The following is a 15,468-nucleotide window of genomic DNA, read 5'->3' as shown; positions in this document are numbered from 1 at the left end:
TAGACATTTTTCTCTCAGCATCTTTAAGACACAGAGTAGCAACTCATTTATTCTCACAATGGGTGCTTCATCAGATAGAGGTCAGCAGTTCTGCTGATTATGCATGAGGCGAAATAAAGGTTTTTCAGGGGTGTTTGTCCTGTTATGGCATTTCAGGCATACCATATAGAGAAGATGGGTTCCTACGTGTGCCAGAACAGATTTGCTCTACAAAAAAGATATCTTGAGATGAGAATCCTAATTGCATGATTTACTTTGTTGAATCAAGACTGAATCCGAGTGTTGTAATAGTAACCTGTTTGTATGACCTTCAACCATCAGGACTGTTTGTGAATCGGTGTGTGAGGGTGTGTGTGTGTGGGGGGGGGGGGGATAAAGGAAATAAAGGTTTTCTAAGACTAACATTAATTACTCCTCTTCATAGTTTGCTAAATATTGTACCAAGGTTGCCCTCTACTGTCCAAGAGAGAACAATCAAGTATTCAGTGTTTATGTGAAGCTGAAATATTTTCAACAAATGCAAAACTTATTATTGCCTGCCTCCAAAGGCAAATGTGGAGTGAAAATGGCTGTGCATTTGTTTGTTTGTCTTCAAAATATCTCATGAACCAATAGACAGACTTGAATGAAACTAAATGGCTCTAGCTCAGTCAATTTTTCAGATATTAAGTTAAGACTTGGTGTGGTAATAGATGATAGTCATCCCAATGATATACTCTGAGAGCAAACGTATCTCACAAGAACTCACAATTTCTCATGAGATAGTGCATATGACCATTAACAAGGTTTGAACAAAATGGCTACAATGGTTCCTTCTCAGTATAAGAGGATTTGAATTTAAAACCTTGGCATAAGAGGCAGCAAACAATATGTGAGTAATGGCACAAGGAACACAGAAAAAACAAGAGTTACAAGAACACACAGAACACATAGAAACACAATAACATGAAACCAGGCTTAATTACAAGAATGTATTAACAAGAAAACATGGAACAATCTAAATTCAAGTATTTCAGACATGAAATCAAATACAGAAAAATAACTCAACTCTTGACACAAACCACAAAAAAATAAATGAAGAAGTCTGAGCCAAATATAAATTTCCCAATCTTCTCAGTCTATATACATTTATAAGGATTTCTTGTCCTAGAGTAATACTTTAATAATAATACTGTTGATATATATATATATATATATATATATATATATGTATTTATTTATTTATTTTTTTATTTTATTTTTTTCTCAGTTTGCCTTTTTGACCTTTTATTGAAGTGTTTTAACTCTTAGTTAGCCTTCTGGTACCATTAGTTTAGTTTAGTCTATCTCAGCTTGTAATATTTCTGATCCGTTCAGCAGAGGTTTTTAAATCCTAGTTTAGTTTATGTTAGCTTATTATCAGTTTATTATATCTTAGTCTGGTTTTCCTCACTTTATTTTAGTATAACTTAGTATGACTTGTTTTAGATAAGTTTAGCTTAGCTTTTTATATTCTAGTTTCTAGCTTGGTTTTTCATCTGTCTATTTTACTTCTGCTCATTTATTGTTTTATGTTTTTATGATATAAAGCACTTTGAGCTGCCTTGTTGCTGAAAAGTGCTATATCAATACATTTGACTTTTGACTTTAACTTTATATGAAGAAAATTCTAGCAAAACCACCTGCTTCAGTGGTTAAATCACCTCTTCATGTTCTGCAGAAGCCTGTTAATCACCCATTGATTCAAATCAGGTGTGTTGGAGCAGAGAAACAAGGAAAACATGCAGGATAGAGGCCCTCCAGGACCAGAGTTGCCTACCCCTGGGTTAGACCATGAAACTGAAACACCTGTCATTTTAGTGTGGGAGGTTTCATGGCTAAATTGGACCAGCCTGGTGGCCAATCTTCATTAATTGCACATTGCACCAGTAAGAGCAGAGTGTGAAGGTTCAATTAGCAGGGTAAGAGCACAGTTTTGCTCAAAATATTGCAATGCAAACAACATTATGGGTGACATACCAGAGTTCAAAAGAGGACAAACTGTTGGTGCACGTCTTGCTGGCGCATCTGTGACCAAGATAGCAAGTCTTTGTGATGTATCAAGAGCCATGGTATCCAGGGTAATGTCAGCATACCACCAAGAAGGACGAACCACATTGAGCAGGACTAACTGTGGACGCAAGAGGAAGCTGAAAGGGATGTTCCAGGTGTAAGAGCCAGAAAGAAGTAATTAATGACATTCAAGTGAGCATGATGATGTGATAAGAATGATGTGTTTGTGGCGTTCTGGCTTGTTTTGTTGAATGAGGAAGTCAGGTGCGTCAGGGTTGTCATATTTCTGTTGACCGTATTTATGGCAATTTGGATGTAATGTCACTTATCAAAGGAACCTGGTCAGTCTGTGTCAGTCTGTGAATCCGAAGCGTGGATGTTTAATGGAATAAACCTGAATATGAAACGAAGAAGTGACCTGGAGGAATTGAATGAAACGCGCGTCAGACAGAACATATTCCCCGACATGAGACCAGTGCGACCGTTAATAACATCACATCAGGCTGCACAGTTACCAGGTGTTTCAGTTTTATTGTCTAACCCCTGTATCTCCAGTGGCCTTGGACAGGTTATAAGTCCATCACAGAGCCACATAGAGTCAAATGAGACAAACAACTTTTCACACCTAGTGCCAATTTTTTTGGTCAGTGGGAAGAAACAAGAGTACTAGAAGAAAACTCACGTGCGCAGGGAGGGGATGACAACTCCCCACAGAAAGGCCTCAGACGGGAGAAGAACCTGTAGAGCGACAGCTTGAACTATTGCGTTGCTGTGCCAACTTTAAAACAAGATTTGAATCATCTCACTTCTGATGTTTCAATGTGATGTATGAAGCCTCAAACATTATTGGTCACATGACCAGAAAGATTTGATATAAGCCTTGACACAGTGTTTCAAACAAGTGAAACACATTCCAAACGCCCCATCTCCACTCTACTGTTCCTCCGCTGGTGAAAAAGACCACTCTCTGTGCCTTTGATTTTGAATCTCATCTGTGGACGAAATTTCCCCATCACTGATTGAATCTGTGAAAGGAAAATACTTAATTGTGACTCGCTGGACTGCCTACTCTCCACTGTTACCACTTCTTCCTTTTACTGGACTCCTGATACTTGACCCTTGAATCCAAACAAGTTAGATCAAATACAATCTTGGCTTCAATTTTATTTGGATTTTTTTTTTTCAAAACCCAAGTGCTAACTTTCCTCTCCTCTCCAGAATTGATGTCCCTAAACCTTTAACATCTTCCTCCCATTCAGTCTCTTGTGTATATATTGTAAATGAACCTCTTGGTCTTTTCCCTGTATTAGTTTTTTGTGTCAGCCACCTGAGTCTGTTTGCTGCCCACATTGACAGGTGATGTATCATATCAGCAGTATTAAGTTCTTGGATGGAGTGTGGAAGTAGTGTATCTATTCAATGGGGCCCACATGCACCAATGTGGTTTGCTTGTTGAAAAATTGAAGCAGGATTAGTGATTGTCAGGATAGGATTAGCCTCATGCCTAGGATAAGACCATAATCAAGACAAGGTCATAGAAATAACCTAGTGTAGATGTGATACCAGTAGGAGTAGCATTGTGCTTGTGTGACAAGATCTTCAAACATGTAGCTGCAACCTGACAGAGTTTGAGAGTTGTATTAGATATGAATGAAACATTGCATCAAATATAATTGTCTAATGTAAATTGATGTAATTCTAACTTTAACTTTTGAACCCACATTAAAGCTGATATTTATAGAATCAATTATCCTGCTACAAAATCTGATTTATTTGTTATTATTGCTGCGTGTGGAAGGGAAGGCACATCTCACCAAGATCTCCTTGTATGGCCAAATTTCATTCAGAGAAAAACCAAATGTTTCCTCATCTTTTCAAAGAACTCATCATTTTTCTTACTGCCTGTCATGACTCATTTCTTTTTTTTTTCCAGAGAGCTGGTTACTCCACAATCTGTCTTTGAAGCAACATCTTCAACATAGTTTCTAGCAGACTTTGTCAGAAAGACACACTGAGCTCTTTACCAGATGTGTGGCAGATACAGCATAATGCCTTTTCAGGGGATCTACTAGGAGGATGGAATACTGGACATCTTGAATGAGCTCAACAAGATCCTATTCTTCAAAACACACTTCATGTTTTATTATTTTCAAAATGATCAATCATATGCACAATCTGTGTTTTGATGATTTGTTTAAACCTTGTTTAAAGAAAGCACATCCCTAGAACAAATTTCCCTCTGACAAATTATTTTTTCTTGAAAATATGCAAACACTCTAATAAAAAAAATGTAAAAGGATAGACAATTTAATCATGTACAAAAAATGAAATGGAACATTTTAGTTTGGTTGTTAGATTACAGTACTTCCTCCACTGGACAGAATACCTGTAGAGTGAGGAGGTGTGAGAACAGTGGACGTATGAATGAGTTTCAGGACTGGACTTCTGGAGAATGATGAAATGGTTTCAGGTTTTAGAACAGAGTTGTGCACAATGTGTGTGAGAGTAAGAATTACAGAATGATGGCAAAGAAAGTGAGGAAAAAATGCAGATCTAACTTTTTAGAAGAGCAGATAAGATGAAACGGATCTTCCTCATTGAACTTCTAATATTTTTAAGACTTAAAAGAAACACAGTTTTAATTGATAAGACAGTTGTTTGACCAGCTGTTGAACCTTAAATTCAGGAAGGTAGAAAAACCAGAGGAAGAGAAGGTATACTGTATATCCTCTCTGGGCTGGGAATGCCTCAGGATCCTCCAGAAGGAGCTGGGGAATGTTGCTGGGAAGATAATGTCCATGTTTCCCCCTGGACCTGTAAACTCCATGACTCAACTACGGATAAGTGAAGACCATGTTATATATGAATTGTGAGCTGATAATACTGTTATGTTTTTTGCAGTTTTAGAAAAGGAATGAAATCCTGTTCTGGCTGAATACAAGATTTCAGGTGCTCAACAGTGTGTGACTAATTATTTTTCATGATGTGCTGTTTATTTCTTATATGGACAGCAGGGAGATGATCCGGATCACCACCAAAATCTAATCAATTGTTTGTTGTGACAACTCTAACATTTCCTGAAAATTTCATCAAGATGTGTTTACTGGTTTTTAGGTAATCTTGCAAACAAACAAACCAACATTGCTGAAAACACAACCTCCCTGGCAGCAGTAACTATAGGATTTATCAAAACGGACATTATTTTCCAGCCTGGGCCTCTACCCACTGAGTCCAGTGGTGGTGGTCAGCAAAGCCATAAAAATCATTTTGTTTCTGGTAAACGAAAGTTCGAATGAACTGAGAAAGGACTGATTTTACCTTTTACAGTTTTTTCAGTATATGTTTCTGCAGTAGTATACTTTGCTAGAAACTGATCATTATAAATAAAAATTGGTGAACGAACAGATAACCTGTACTCCTTTGTAAATATGTCAAAAAATAAGTATAATAATAAAATGAGTAAATATAAAACCCAATACAAAAGGTTTGCTCATATTTCTTTTAAAAAAGGTTTGTCTTTAAAATTTTACCACAATTTACATCTTGTATCTAATTTGTTTCACTTATGTAAAAATGTTTGTTTGATTACACAAGTTAAGGAATAAAGACTGAACAGCTGAGTTAAGGTGGTTTAAATAAACCAGAGTTACTCCTGATTAATAAAATATTGAGATGAGGTTTAGTGCTCATGATGCTGTTAGTTCAGGTCGTCTTTGCCTACTTTAATTCTCTGTGACTGAGTTTTTCACTTCACTTCTCATGTTGATTTCATGGTTTAATATCTGAGCTGCTACATCACAAAAGCCTGCAGTCTATTTTTTTTAAACTTTTTTACCATTTTCACTCAAAAGCAAATGCAGCAAATGTGGGTCAATTAAAAACCCTGCGTTCCTTGAGGGAATGCATGCCGACCAGCACCTTTCATGCCAGATCATTTCTTGCTGAGAAATGACAGTTGTAGGTCATTTTGGGTAAACCATGGAAAACAGTTATGAGTGACATCATCCAATGTTGCAAGACGCGTTAGCAGTTTTTAAACTAGCCATTAGCTTGTCCTTAGCAGTTAGCGTGGGTTGTGGATGACTACCACACCCAGTTTTAGCCTAATATCTGTAAAACTGACTGAGTTAAATCCTTTTTTGTGTTGGTTAAGGTTGATTGGCTGTGGTGGCCATTTTGAATAGAGTTGACACTAAAAGTAAATCAGTTGTAGATGTACATCCAATGATTACTGTTTGAGTTTGATTAAAATCTGTCCAACTTCATAAGATATTTTACTGACAGACACAGTATTGACTCTAACAGTGGTGCAAACATATAACACAACATGAGTATGTGCTGGGAATTACTTTCAGCTACTATCTCACCAAATTTTAGCTCAATATTTGTTAAACTGACATTTTCTGTTTGCTAAGGTTGCTTAGCTGTAGAAGTTATCTTAAACTGGGCTGATATCTTAAGTGGGTAATTTGTTAATGTATATTCAATGAGTGTTTTTTGAAAGTTTTATTAAAAACTATCTCAGAAGATATTTTGCTAACAGACACATGCATCTACATTATCATGGAAATAAATATGGTATGGCTGAGTTAAGAGTGCCTGAAACGTGGTACAATAAATTAGTCTGAACAGAATCAGGTAACAACTAATGGTAATAATGAATATTTGATTTCATACACATTATCATAACTAAATGGTAATAAATGACAAATAAGGTGCGTTTTATGTTGTTAGAAATGGAAGAAAAAAACCTCAATTCCCTAGGATTCAATGGACTGATCTGTAACTATATGGTTGTAATAATTGTTGATTAAGATTCAAACATCTTAAAAAACAGTTTGCGTGCACGTCGTCCTCAAACATAAGTTCTCGCTTGTTTCTGGGAACGACCCATGTGTTCCTGCTCAGCATGCTGAGATGCTGCTCCTCCATGCACTTAGCGCCCCCATGTGGTGAAAGTTATCCCAATATACCGTTGGCTGTAAGAGAATTGTTTAAAATATTGCAATAGAAAAATGGGTGACACTGCTTTCCTGTGAATAGGGCATCTTAAAATCTTTAATAACTCAAAATACAAATATGGAACAAATTTCCCGTTGTACAAAAAGTTGAACTAACACAACTTTACTTTCCAAACAATGAAGCAGAAAGTTGGGCTGATGTCATCACTACCGATGAAAAGTCTTCATCTTAACCTCAGCTTCAGAGACATCCAGGACCACAGGAACAGCCGCAGCAGTTCCAGTTTGACATTTGTGAAGCGGTCTTTGTAATAAACACATCAACATCTGGTTTATTCTGTTGCAATAACAGAGAGGCAGTGTGGCATTTCTCAGAACATCAGCCAGCTCAAAGGTAACAACAAACAAATGAAAGCCTGCGTGTGACATTTACAGGATGGAAATGAAATGTGAAGCCCTTTTGTTGGAAATGATTCTGAAGTCCCAGCTCACACGCGTTGCTAGAAAGAGTAAAAAAAAAAGAACATCCACATGGTGCTACAAGGAGTCATCTGTGAGCTGCACTCCGCACTGTCGGCAGGAAGAAATGTAGCAGCAGGTTCATGTACACTACTGTATGTGCAGAACACACAGTACATGTTCTCTGTTTCATCCAGGATGCAAAAAGCTGCAGCAGACTGAGGTCAGACTAGATCAGGGATCTGCAACCTTTACAATCCATCTTTCACTAAACAGTTTCTGCAGAGACATGAAGATTGAAATAAAGATAACACAAGTCATTAATACATTTAATATAAAAAGTACTTAGACCAAACTAGCAGCAGTTCTTACATATTAGGACAAAGGAAAAGAGCAAACTCTTATTAAAGGGATAGTCTGCTCCTTGTTGTCATAAAGTTAATAGTTAGTATTTTCCCAGCCATGACATCAGTCATAGAGCATGGAGTATGGAGAATAAAAGGTTTGTCCATGCTACACTAATTCATAGCTAATTTGGAGCCCATTTATTATAATTGTTTTTCAAGCTTATAAAACAACTCTTTCTCAAAACTACATTAGCCAATATTAAGGCCTTCCTTGAAAAAGATCTGAATGGGATGTGCCTGGTTAAATAAAGGTTAATAAATAATAAGAGAATAAATGAAACCTGTCTGTGTTACTCCGTGAATGTGTGTGTGTTAATGCAGATGGTGCGGAGGCTGCTGACGTGATCAGCACGGCTCGTCCCGACTCCCGGTGGAGCGATGCACTCAGCAGCATGTACAGTCTATGCTCTGACATAGTAACACAAACAATGTTTGTCATGCAAAAGTGTTGATGTTTATATGTAGCGTAATATCACACCGGTACGTTGTTTTTTAGGCCAGCCATTAGCTTAGCCTGGATGGAGACATCAACTTTTTTCTCAGTACTTCATTCTTTGTGACTGATGTCTCGGCTCAGTAACTACTGACAACTATTTGACAGAAAATCACTTCAAAATTGACCAGACTATCCTTTAAAGAGAGAAATAACATATTTTGTTCCAACATCTTTTTATTAAACCCTGAACTATGTGAGTGTTTTAGATTTGTAAAAAAAAAATAATACATTTCTACTTTGAAAATTGGCTAATGTGGTTATAAATAAAAACATTTTAAAAAATCCCTGTAATGCGTTTTGGTCAAAGCTACAGAGAGCCAGGAGCCAGATGTGCACAGCTGCACAGCTGTGGTTGCAGACCCCTGCTTTAGCTGCATCTGATCAGCATCAACCAAACAAACCGGCAAATCAATCTCTTTTACTCAATAAACACAATTCATATATTATTTAGATATGATTAGCTTTCTGTCATTCTCATATGCTGGTATACTATAATAATACTAAAATCATCAAGATAAACTGATTTCTGTATATTTCTCCCTCCTGAAGTCTCTCGTGCACAGAGAGGTATCAGTAGTTACTTAAATCGTGCTGAATGTGTTTGAAGCTGGTAGCTGATCATGTTCTGACCTCAGTTTGGATTCAAAATAACATTCTATGTATGTAAAGGAAAACATTCTCAGTCAAATGAATATGATCACATTTCGTGACAAGGTGTCAGAAAGAATTTCTCTTTCAGTAACTTAAATACAACACAGTATGAAAGTATTTCATACTGTGTTGTATTTCAATTATTGAAACAGAAATTCATAAATAATAAGATAATAAAAAAAGGTACAGGCACTTTTTCTGTTAAAAATACGTCAGTTGAAATCAGTGAGAAAAATCCAACAAATGAAGAATCTGAAGATGATAGTTTTTTATAACCTCAGCTGTTTTGGTCCTGAAGACCTTTGTCCTGCAACAGACCTGAGTGTCTCACATCAACAGGAAGCTGCAGATGTTTGCTTTATGTTCCAACATTACAGGAACTGTGTGACAGAACATCGGGGTTTCAGGTTGTGTCATACTGAATCCGTTTAGTCTCTTTGTAAAACTTTTTGTATTCATTTGGAGTCTTTTTGAAAAAGTTTGGTTTCATTAAAGTCATTTCATTTGAATTTTTTGAACATTTTGAGTGGGGTTCCATGGGAAATTTCTAAACAAATAATATCTTACTTGTTGGCGATAGCTCTTTAAAAGACCTCAATTTGAAGAAACTGATTTTATTTTTAACTGGACTGATGAGCTAACGGCTAGTCTGAGGGCAGCCAAGACCAGTGGATTGTTGTCATTTCAAAATAGCTCTGTAAAAGTCACCAAGTTATAGCCAATTTAGTGTTGGCTAATGTTAATAGGCTAGGGTGGCCATGCTGAATTAAAGTTAATTTGTTGTAGATGCACATTCAATGGTGACTTTCTGTAAGTTTCATTCAATTTATCCAGTGGTTAATGAGATATTTTGCTAACAGCGAGACACAGGAGCACACACAAACATTATCACACACCCCTTTCAGCAGAGAGTCATAATAGGCCTGGCTCACTAAACATTTTTTCTTTTGTTCAAAAAAGTAGAACAAAATATTTGAGAGTAGTACTTTCTCCAGTGGGATAAGAGCATTTTACTCTTACTTTGTCTAAAATAAGAGTAAAAAGTCTAAAAATGTGGACCTGATCAGGCAAACATGCCACTGGAAGGAGCTCCTCAGATTGTTTAACAGCTCTGCTCACATGAAGCGTCTCATAACACAACAATTCTTCATCAGTTTAGTGTCAACAAAAGATGTATACAGAGCAACACACAACACACGCAAAATACTGCAGTCAGAATTCATGGAATTCAAGCAATGTTCACCACCACAAACAATTACAAAAAATAATAACTATAGGAGAGTGAAAATGTTCCACCTGCACTACAAACTGCTACACTGAGCAACAACCTCAGAGGTACCAGGATGTGACTCTGGTACTGGAGCATAAAGATGATTAAATTAAAAAAACAACAACACACACACACCCACACACGACCAAATGTTACACAGCAACAGTGAGTACAAGACCTGTTGGATCCATAGCTTCATCTATAGGCTACTGAATGAACTCCTCTGTGGGGGTCACAGGTCAAAGTTCACCATTTTCAGTATTTCAATTCAGAGGGTTTAGCTGCAGGAAAAATTTGTGGAAAACAATCAACACAAAACAAATATCTGAAATAAATTGTGGCTATATCTCTGTTGTACGAAGTAAATAACAGTGGTAACAGTTAATTGTTCGTGTTTTTCTGAAATGGGAACCTTCTTGTCCCTGCTAAAGCACACTACCAGTTTCTGCACCCACGCTTGAACACAAACTGAATGTAACCTTCCTAAAGGAGAAGAAAACATCATTTCCTGCTGATCTCAGAGCACAGTTCGCACAGCTAAGTACTCATTTCATTCAGGTCTGTCATCTGGTAAATGGACAGCTCAAACATTTTCAAGTAGAGTTCTGCAACAAAGTTCTGAACAATTACTATCTTACCTGTTAGCTCAATGAACAACCTCAGTTTGGAGAAGAAAAAGTTTCAGTCTGACAGGACTGGTGAGCTAATGGCTAGTCCCAGTGTGGCAAAGACCAAAGTTATATGGCTCCAGTCTCGAACTTTTACAATGCTATACCTGCACATCTCTGTCAGTTTTGCTTCATACGGTTGTTTACATTGAATTATGTGGTTATTTGCAAGCATAAATAACAGCAGGAGCTAGTTGTAGCACTTCCTGTGAAGCCTGGGGACACTTCTGGCAGTAATTCTTCTGAAATAACCATCTAATGCACAACTGACAGCTGTGTAAAAATTTATATAATTTGCCTCCATAATCTGTTATGAAATTTTAAAGCTTGGTGATGTCTTAAAGCGTCAGAATTAGCTTTGAACACTGGTCCTCTCAGACCATATTGATGAGCTAACAACGGCTAGTCGGAGTAGATCCACTTCCAAAAGGGATTGGTGACATTTTAAAACAACTCCAGTCTTCTAAATTTTAGTGGTTCAGGCACAAGTTGTTGTTTAAATATTGAAAAAGATATAAATTTTGCATTACATGATTACTATGGCAGAAATATTTGGATATTAGTGCAGGAAAAGTGACCTCAGGCTGCACCAAAAGGGCAACAGCTAGATGCTGCGGCCATATTTGCGCTCACAAATAACCACCATTTAAAAAGCCATGTAAAGTGAAAAGACAAAAAATAAAAGCGTTATAGTGTATACTACTATAAAATTTTAGAAATGAAAGTTGTTTTAGGACAACAGTAATTCACTTTGATCAGCTGTTAGCTTGTCCTTCCTGTCAAAATGAAACTCTATGAAGCTGTTCAGACCTGTTGTTTTCAGGCAATCCAACTGCATTTGGAAATGTACAATAACAGGTCAGAACAGACTAAATGTGAGCCTCTGAAGGTGGTCTGTACCTCTTTTATCCACATGTTTGGTAGGCTGAATGCCTTGTCCTGAGCCAGGTTGTTGAACTAAGGTGAACCCCACACAAGCAGCATGTCTCAGAGTCAAAAATAAATCAATTAATCAGCTTCAGCTGCTAGCTGAATAAAAGTAATTAAACCACCATTTTGGGGAATGTTCTGAAGATGTCTTTTTATTGTCTGTGTGGGAGTTTTTGGCTAAAAGTTTTAATTTATCAGAACTCTTCCTAATAAAAACGGCAGTTTGGTTGAGATTTTATTAATCAGAGTGGATTATCAGGATGCAACATGGTGAGTTTCCTTTTAGTTTGTTGTTCTGATTGTTTTAGAACTCGATGGATTTATTATGAACTGTAATGTGCTGGATCAATCCCAGGTATGAGCAGCATTACGTCACATTATGATCACCTAATTAAACACAGAGCACTGTGCAGTTTTATGGGTTAAATGCCTAATTCTGTGTCTTTGGTCTGACATAGAGTTAGGTCATTTAGCCTATTAAGAGATAAATCTAACTGGACTTCAACAGAGTTATTGTCATGTCAAAATAATATAGTTCAGATGTGTGAATGTACTGTAACATCAGGAGTCCTGCTCTGTCACCTGACAGCCCTCTGTGTGACATGGCTGCCTGGATCTGCTCATTTACATCAGATCCCAAAAATAACTGCTCAGGTGAAATCACTCACTCAGAGCTGACCACTTTCAATCACATTCCTCCAAACTGAGGTCATCCAAAGAGCCATCTACGACAGGTAAGGTATTAATTGTTCCTAATATTTCACAAAACCTCACAACACAATGTCTAAACTATCCCTTTAATGTTTATTCTTCCAATTCAATAAAAAAAAAAAAAATTGTAAAGACCCAGGTAAAAATCTGCCAACAGTTACCTTCATTCTTGCTTCAAGATTCTTTTAATCCAGTATTATTTATATTAGTACTATTAACTAGTAGCCAGGAAATCACATAAAAAGTAATCAGTCATAAAGACTTAATGTAGAAAAACTTTAAAACAAATTTTATATTTTTCCTTAACATTAACTTTAAGAATTGTTTTAATCATTCCTTTTTGGGTTCATCACCTGCAATTTAACTGTTCTGACTGCAGTCAATTAAAAAAGTAAAAATTATATATATATGTATATATAAAAGTCAGTTCTTTCGGCTGCTCCCTTCTTCAGGGGTTGCCACAGCGAGCAAACTCGCATGAACGATTTCATAATTGTTTTACGCCGGATGCCCTTCCTGGTGCAACCTGCAACCTCAGGATTACTAGACCGTTAGCCAACTAGCAAACTGCAAAACTAAACAAATTACTTTGGGACCACAGTGACTAATGATGGGTCATTTTTAGCTTCTTGTGGAGTTTATCCCCAAGTGGATGAACATTTTAATAAGGCTTCAAATATTGTCAGTTTTTGAACTGTGTTAGTTCATTAATAATAACAAGAGCATTATTTACTCCTTTTTCAGTCGCATTTCATTAAAACTGAAAATGATGAACCTCGTGTTTGTCACAAGAAGCCTAAACAAGTGATGGTGTTGTAGTTGTGTCGCTGTTTTACAAGCATCACATTCTTGGAATGACTCAGTTTGTCAACATGGTGTTTAAGGGTCCTCTGAAGGGCAGAATATATCACCTACCACAGTCACTTTGGTGGATAGTCACTACTTTGTTGAAAAAAGTTAATTGTGATTCATAAAATAGGAAAAAAAAGAGTATTAATAATAATATCCCCTTCACCAGCCTTAAAGAATTGTTTCTATTGTCACAAACATCTGATACAAAAGTGAAAGAATTGACAAACCTCCATGAGAACATCCAGTTAGTGATGGAAAAAAGGCTGGTTGATGCAACAGGTAGCAATAAAAGGCAGAGGTGGATTCATGTCTTAAGGTTTAGAGCCCAGTGAGGTCTACAATGGCCTTGATGAAGATGGTGTCGTCACGGATGTAGGAGTTTTTAGAGTCCAGCTTGGAGAGTGGACAGAAGAGTGGGCAGCCACTGGCAATGTTCATATCACTGACGGGCCTCTGGAAGGAGGAAGACGAGATGTCGGGCCGGAAGGCGTCGATTATGTGCTCCCGGTTGTTCTGGTCAAGCAGCATGAGGGTAACCTGCACACACACACACACACACACACGTTAGATGTTGATCTTGTATATGGTCTGATGGAGAAACTGGAGCTGATCCACAGACTGGTTTATTACCATCTGAAATTATATCAACAGAACAGGTGACACTAAAATAAATAACTACAGAAATTAATATTCTGATGAATATCTTTGCAGAAATCTGTTGAAGAAGCTAAAACTGAGTCGTCATCAGAGCAAAAAGTCAAATGAGAAGAACACAAGCTGAAAGTAACAGAACAGCAGCAGAAAAACCAGCTAAAAGCAGTAAAACAGTAGCTATAACCCTAAAGACGCTGCTGAAGCAACACTCCACTGGTTTAAGGAGAACCAGTCAGATGTCCTGGAATGAGTTCACACCACTCAGACGTCAAAGATTTCAGATCAACTCAGTGATCAAAGATCAGTCCAGTTACAACCAGAGAAGAAATAACCCTCCACTCACATAGATTTAAACTTCTTTTGGTTAAAACAGTTTGTTGTACCTTCTGATTGAAAGGCCATTTGAGGAGTGCGTCGCTGTGCCCTCTCATCACCACAAAGAACAGAGACAGGTGGGTGCCACGGCCCGTCCCGTCACCATTCAGGTAGATCCGCAGGCACATCTTGTAGCCGTATTTACTGGTATAAAATGCTGAGAAACATAATAGCATCTTAGAACATCACAATGCAAGTTATTTCAATCAGGCAAACATTGTATAAAATGCTGACCAGGAGAAAACATGGCAGGAGCGCGGCCAGCCACAGCATCCTGCCTCTTCTTGGTGAAATCAGAGATCTTCCAGATAAAGATGCCATCATAGGTGGCTGCAGACATTTCCCTCATTTTCCCCTCCATCTCCACGATGGACAGGTCCCTCAGACTCACCGTCCTCTCCAGCTGACGGACCTGCAGCAAAGCACCACAAGAACAAGGCCTTTTACAGAGATGATTGAGATTTTATGGACTCATTTAAATCAAAGCAGAGGCACCAGAATTCTGTGTGTCAACATGCAAAAACATGGAATTATCACAAGAATGAACAAGACACCTTAACTGAATGATGTGGAAGATGAAATGAACAAATTCATGCTGAATTATTGACTTTTTTAACAAAAGCAGTTAGGTACTTTGAAGAGATAAAGAGTTTAAATCTTTAGAAGTGAGGTTCTGTGGAAAGGCTATGAATGAGCAGAATGTTGCCTGTTGTAGAGACAGTAGGTCTTTAGAGAAATAAAGTTTAACTCTGACCGGACTGATGAGGTAACAACTAGTTCAAATGGAGTTTAAATGCCATCTTGTGGTGATTGGTGTGTGTGTGTGAGTGCTTCCTGGTGGGCGTCTCCTGAGCAGGTGTACGGACGTCTCATCACCACTCCTCCCACACCTGTGACTGATCTAGCTGATTAGAAGTGGAGGAGTATTTAAGGCTGCAGTGAAGACCAGACCAGCGCTGGAGCATTATTTACCATGTGGTAAAGTGCAGAGCCTGAAGGAAAC

General features: G+C 37.6%; 1 protein-coding gene across 3 annotated transcripts in view; it reads right to left on the bottom strand.

Moving 5' to 3' along the window:
- Positions 1-7,071: 7,071 nt before the first annotated feature.
- traf2a (Tnf receptor-associated factor 2a) overlaps positions 7,072-15,468 on the bottom strand; it is a 28,775-nt gene continuing 20,378 nt past the window's right edge. For 2 of the 3 annotated variants that reach the window (XM_037978748.1, XM_025002351.2), the window contains 3 exons: positions 14,700-14,877; positions 14,474-14,622; positions 7,072-13,973 (listed from right to left, as the gene is read on the bottom strand). In XM_037978748.1, coding sequence (XP_037834676.1) covers positions 13,755-13,973; positions 14,474-14,622; positions 14,700-14,877 — 546 coding nt within the window. In that variant the 3' untranslated portion in view covers positions 7,072-13,754. The remainder of the gene's footprint in view (positions 13,974-14,473; positions 14,623-14,699; positions 14,878-15,468) is intronic. The other variant, XR_001809245.3, reaches the window with a different exon arrangement.

This window comes from Kryptolebias marmoratus, linkage group LG1 (genome assembly GCF_001649575.2).
Source record: "Kryptolebias marmoratus isolate JLee-2015 linkage group LG1, ASM164957v2, whole genome shotgun sequence".
NCBI classification, from domain to species: Eukaryota; Metazoa; Chordata; class Actinopteri; order Cyprinodontiformes; family Rivulidae; genus Kryptolebias; species Kryptolebias marmoratus.
Note: the sequence above shows the minus strand (reverse complement) of the source record. Positions and strands in the feature narration are given on the sequence as shown.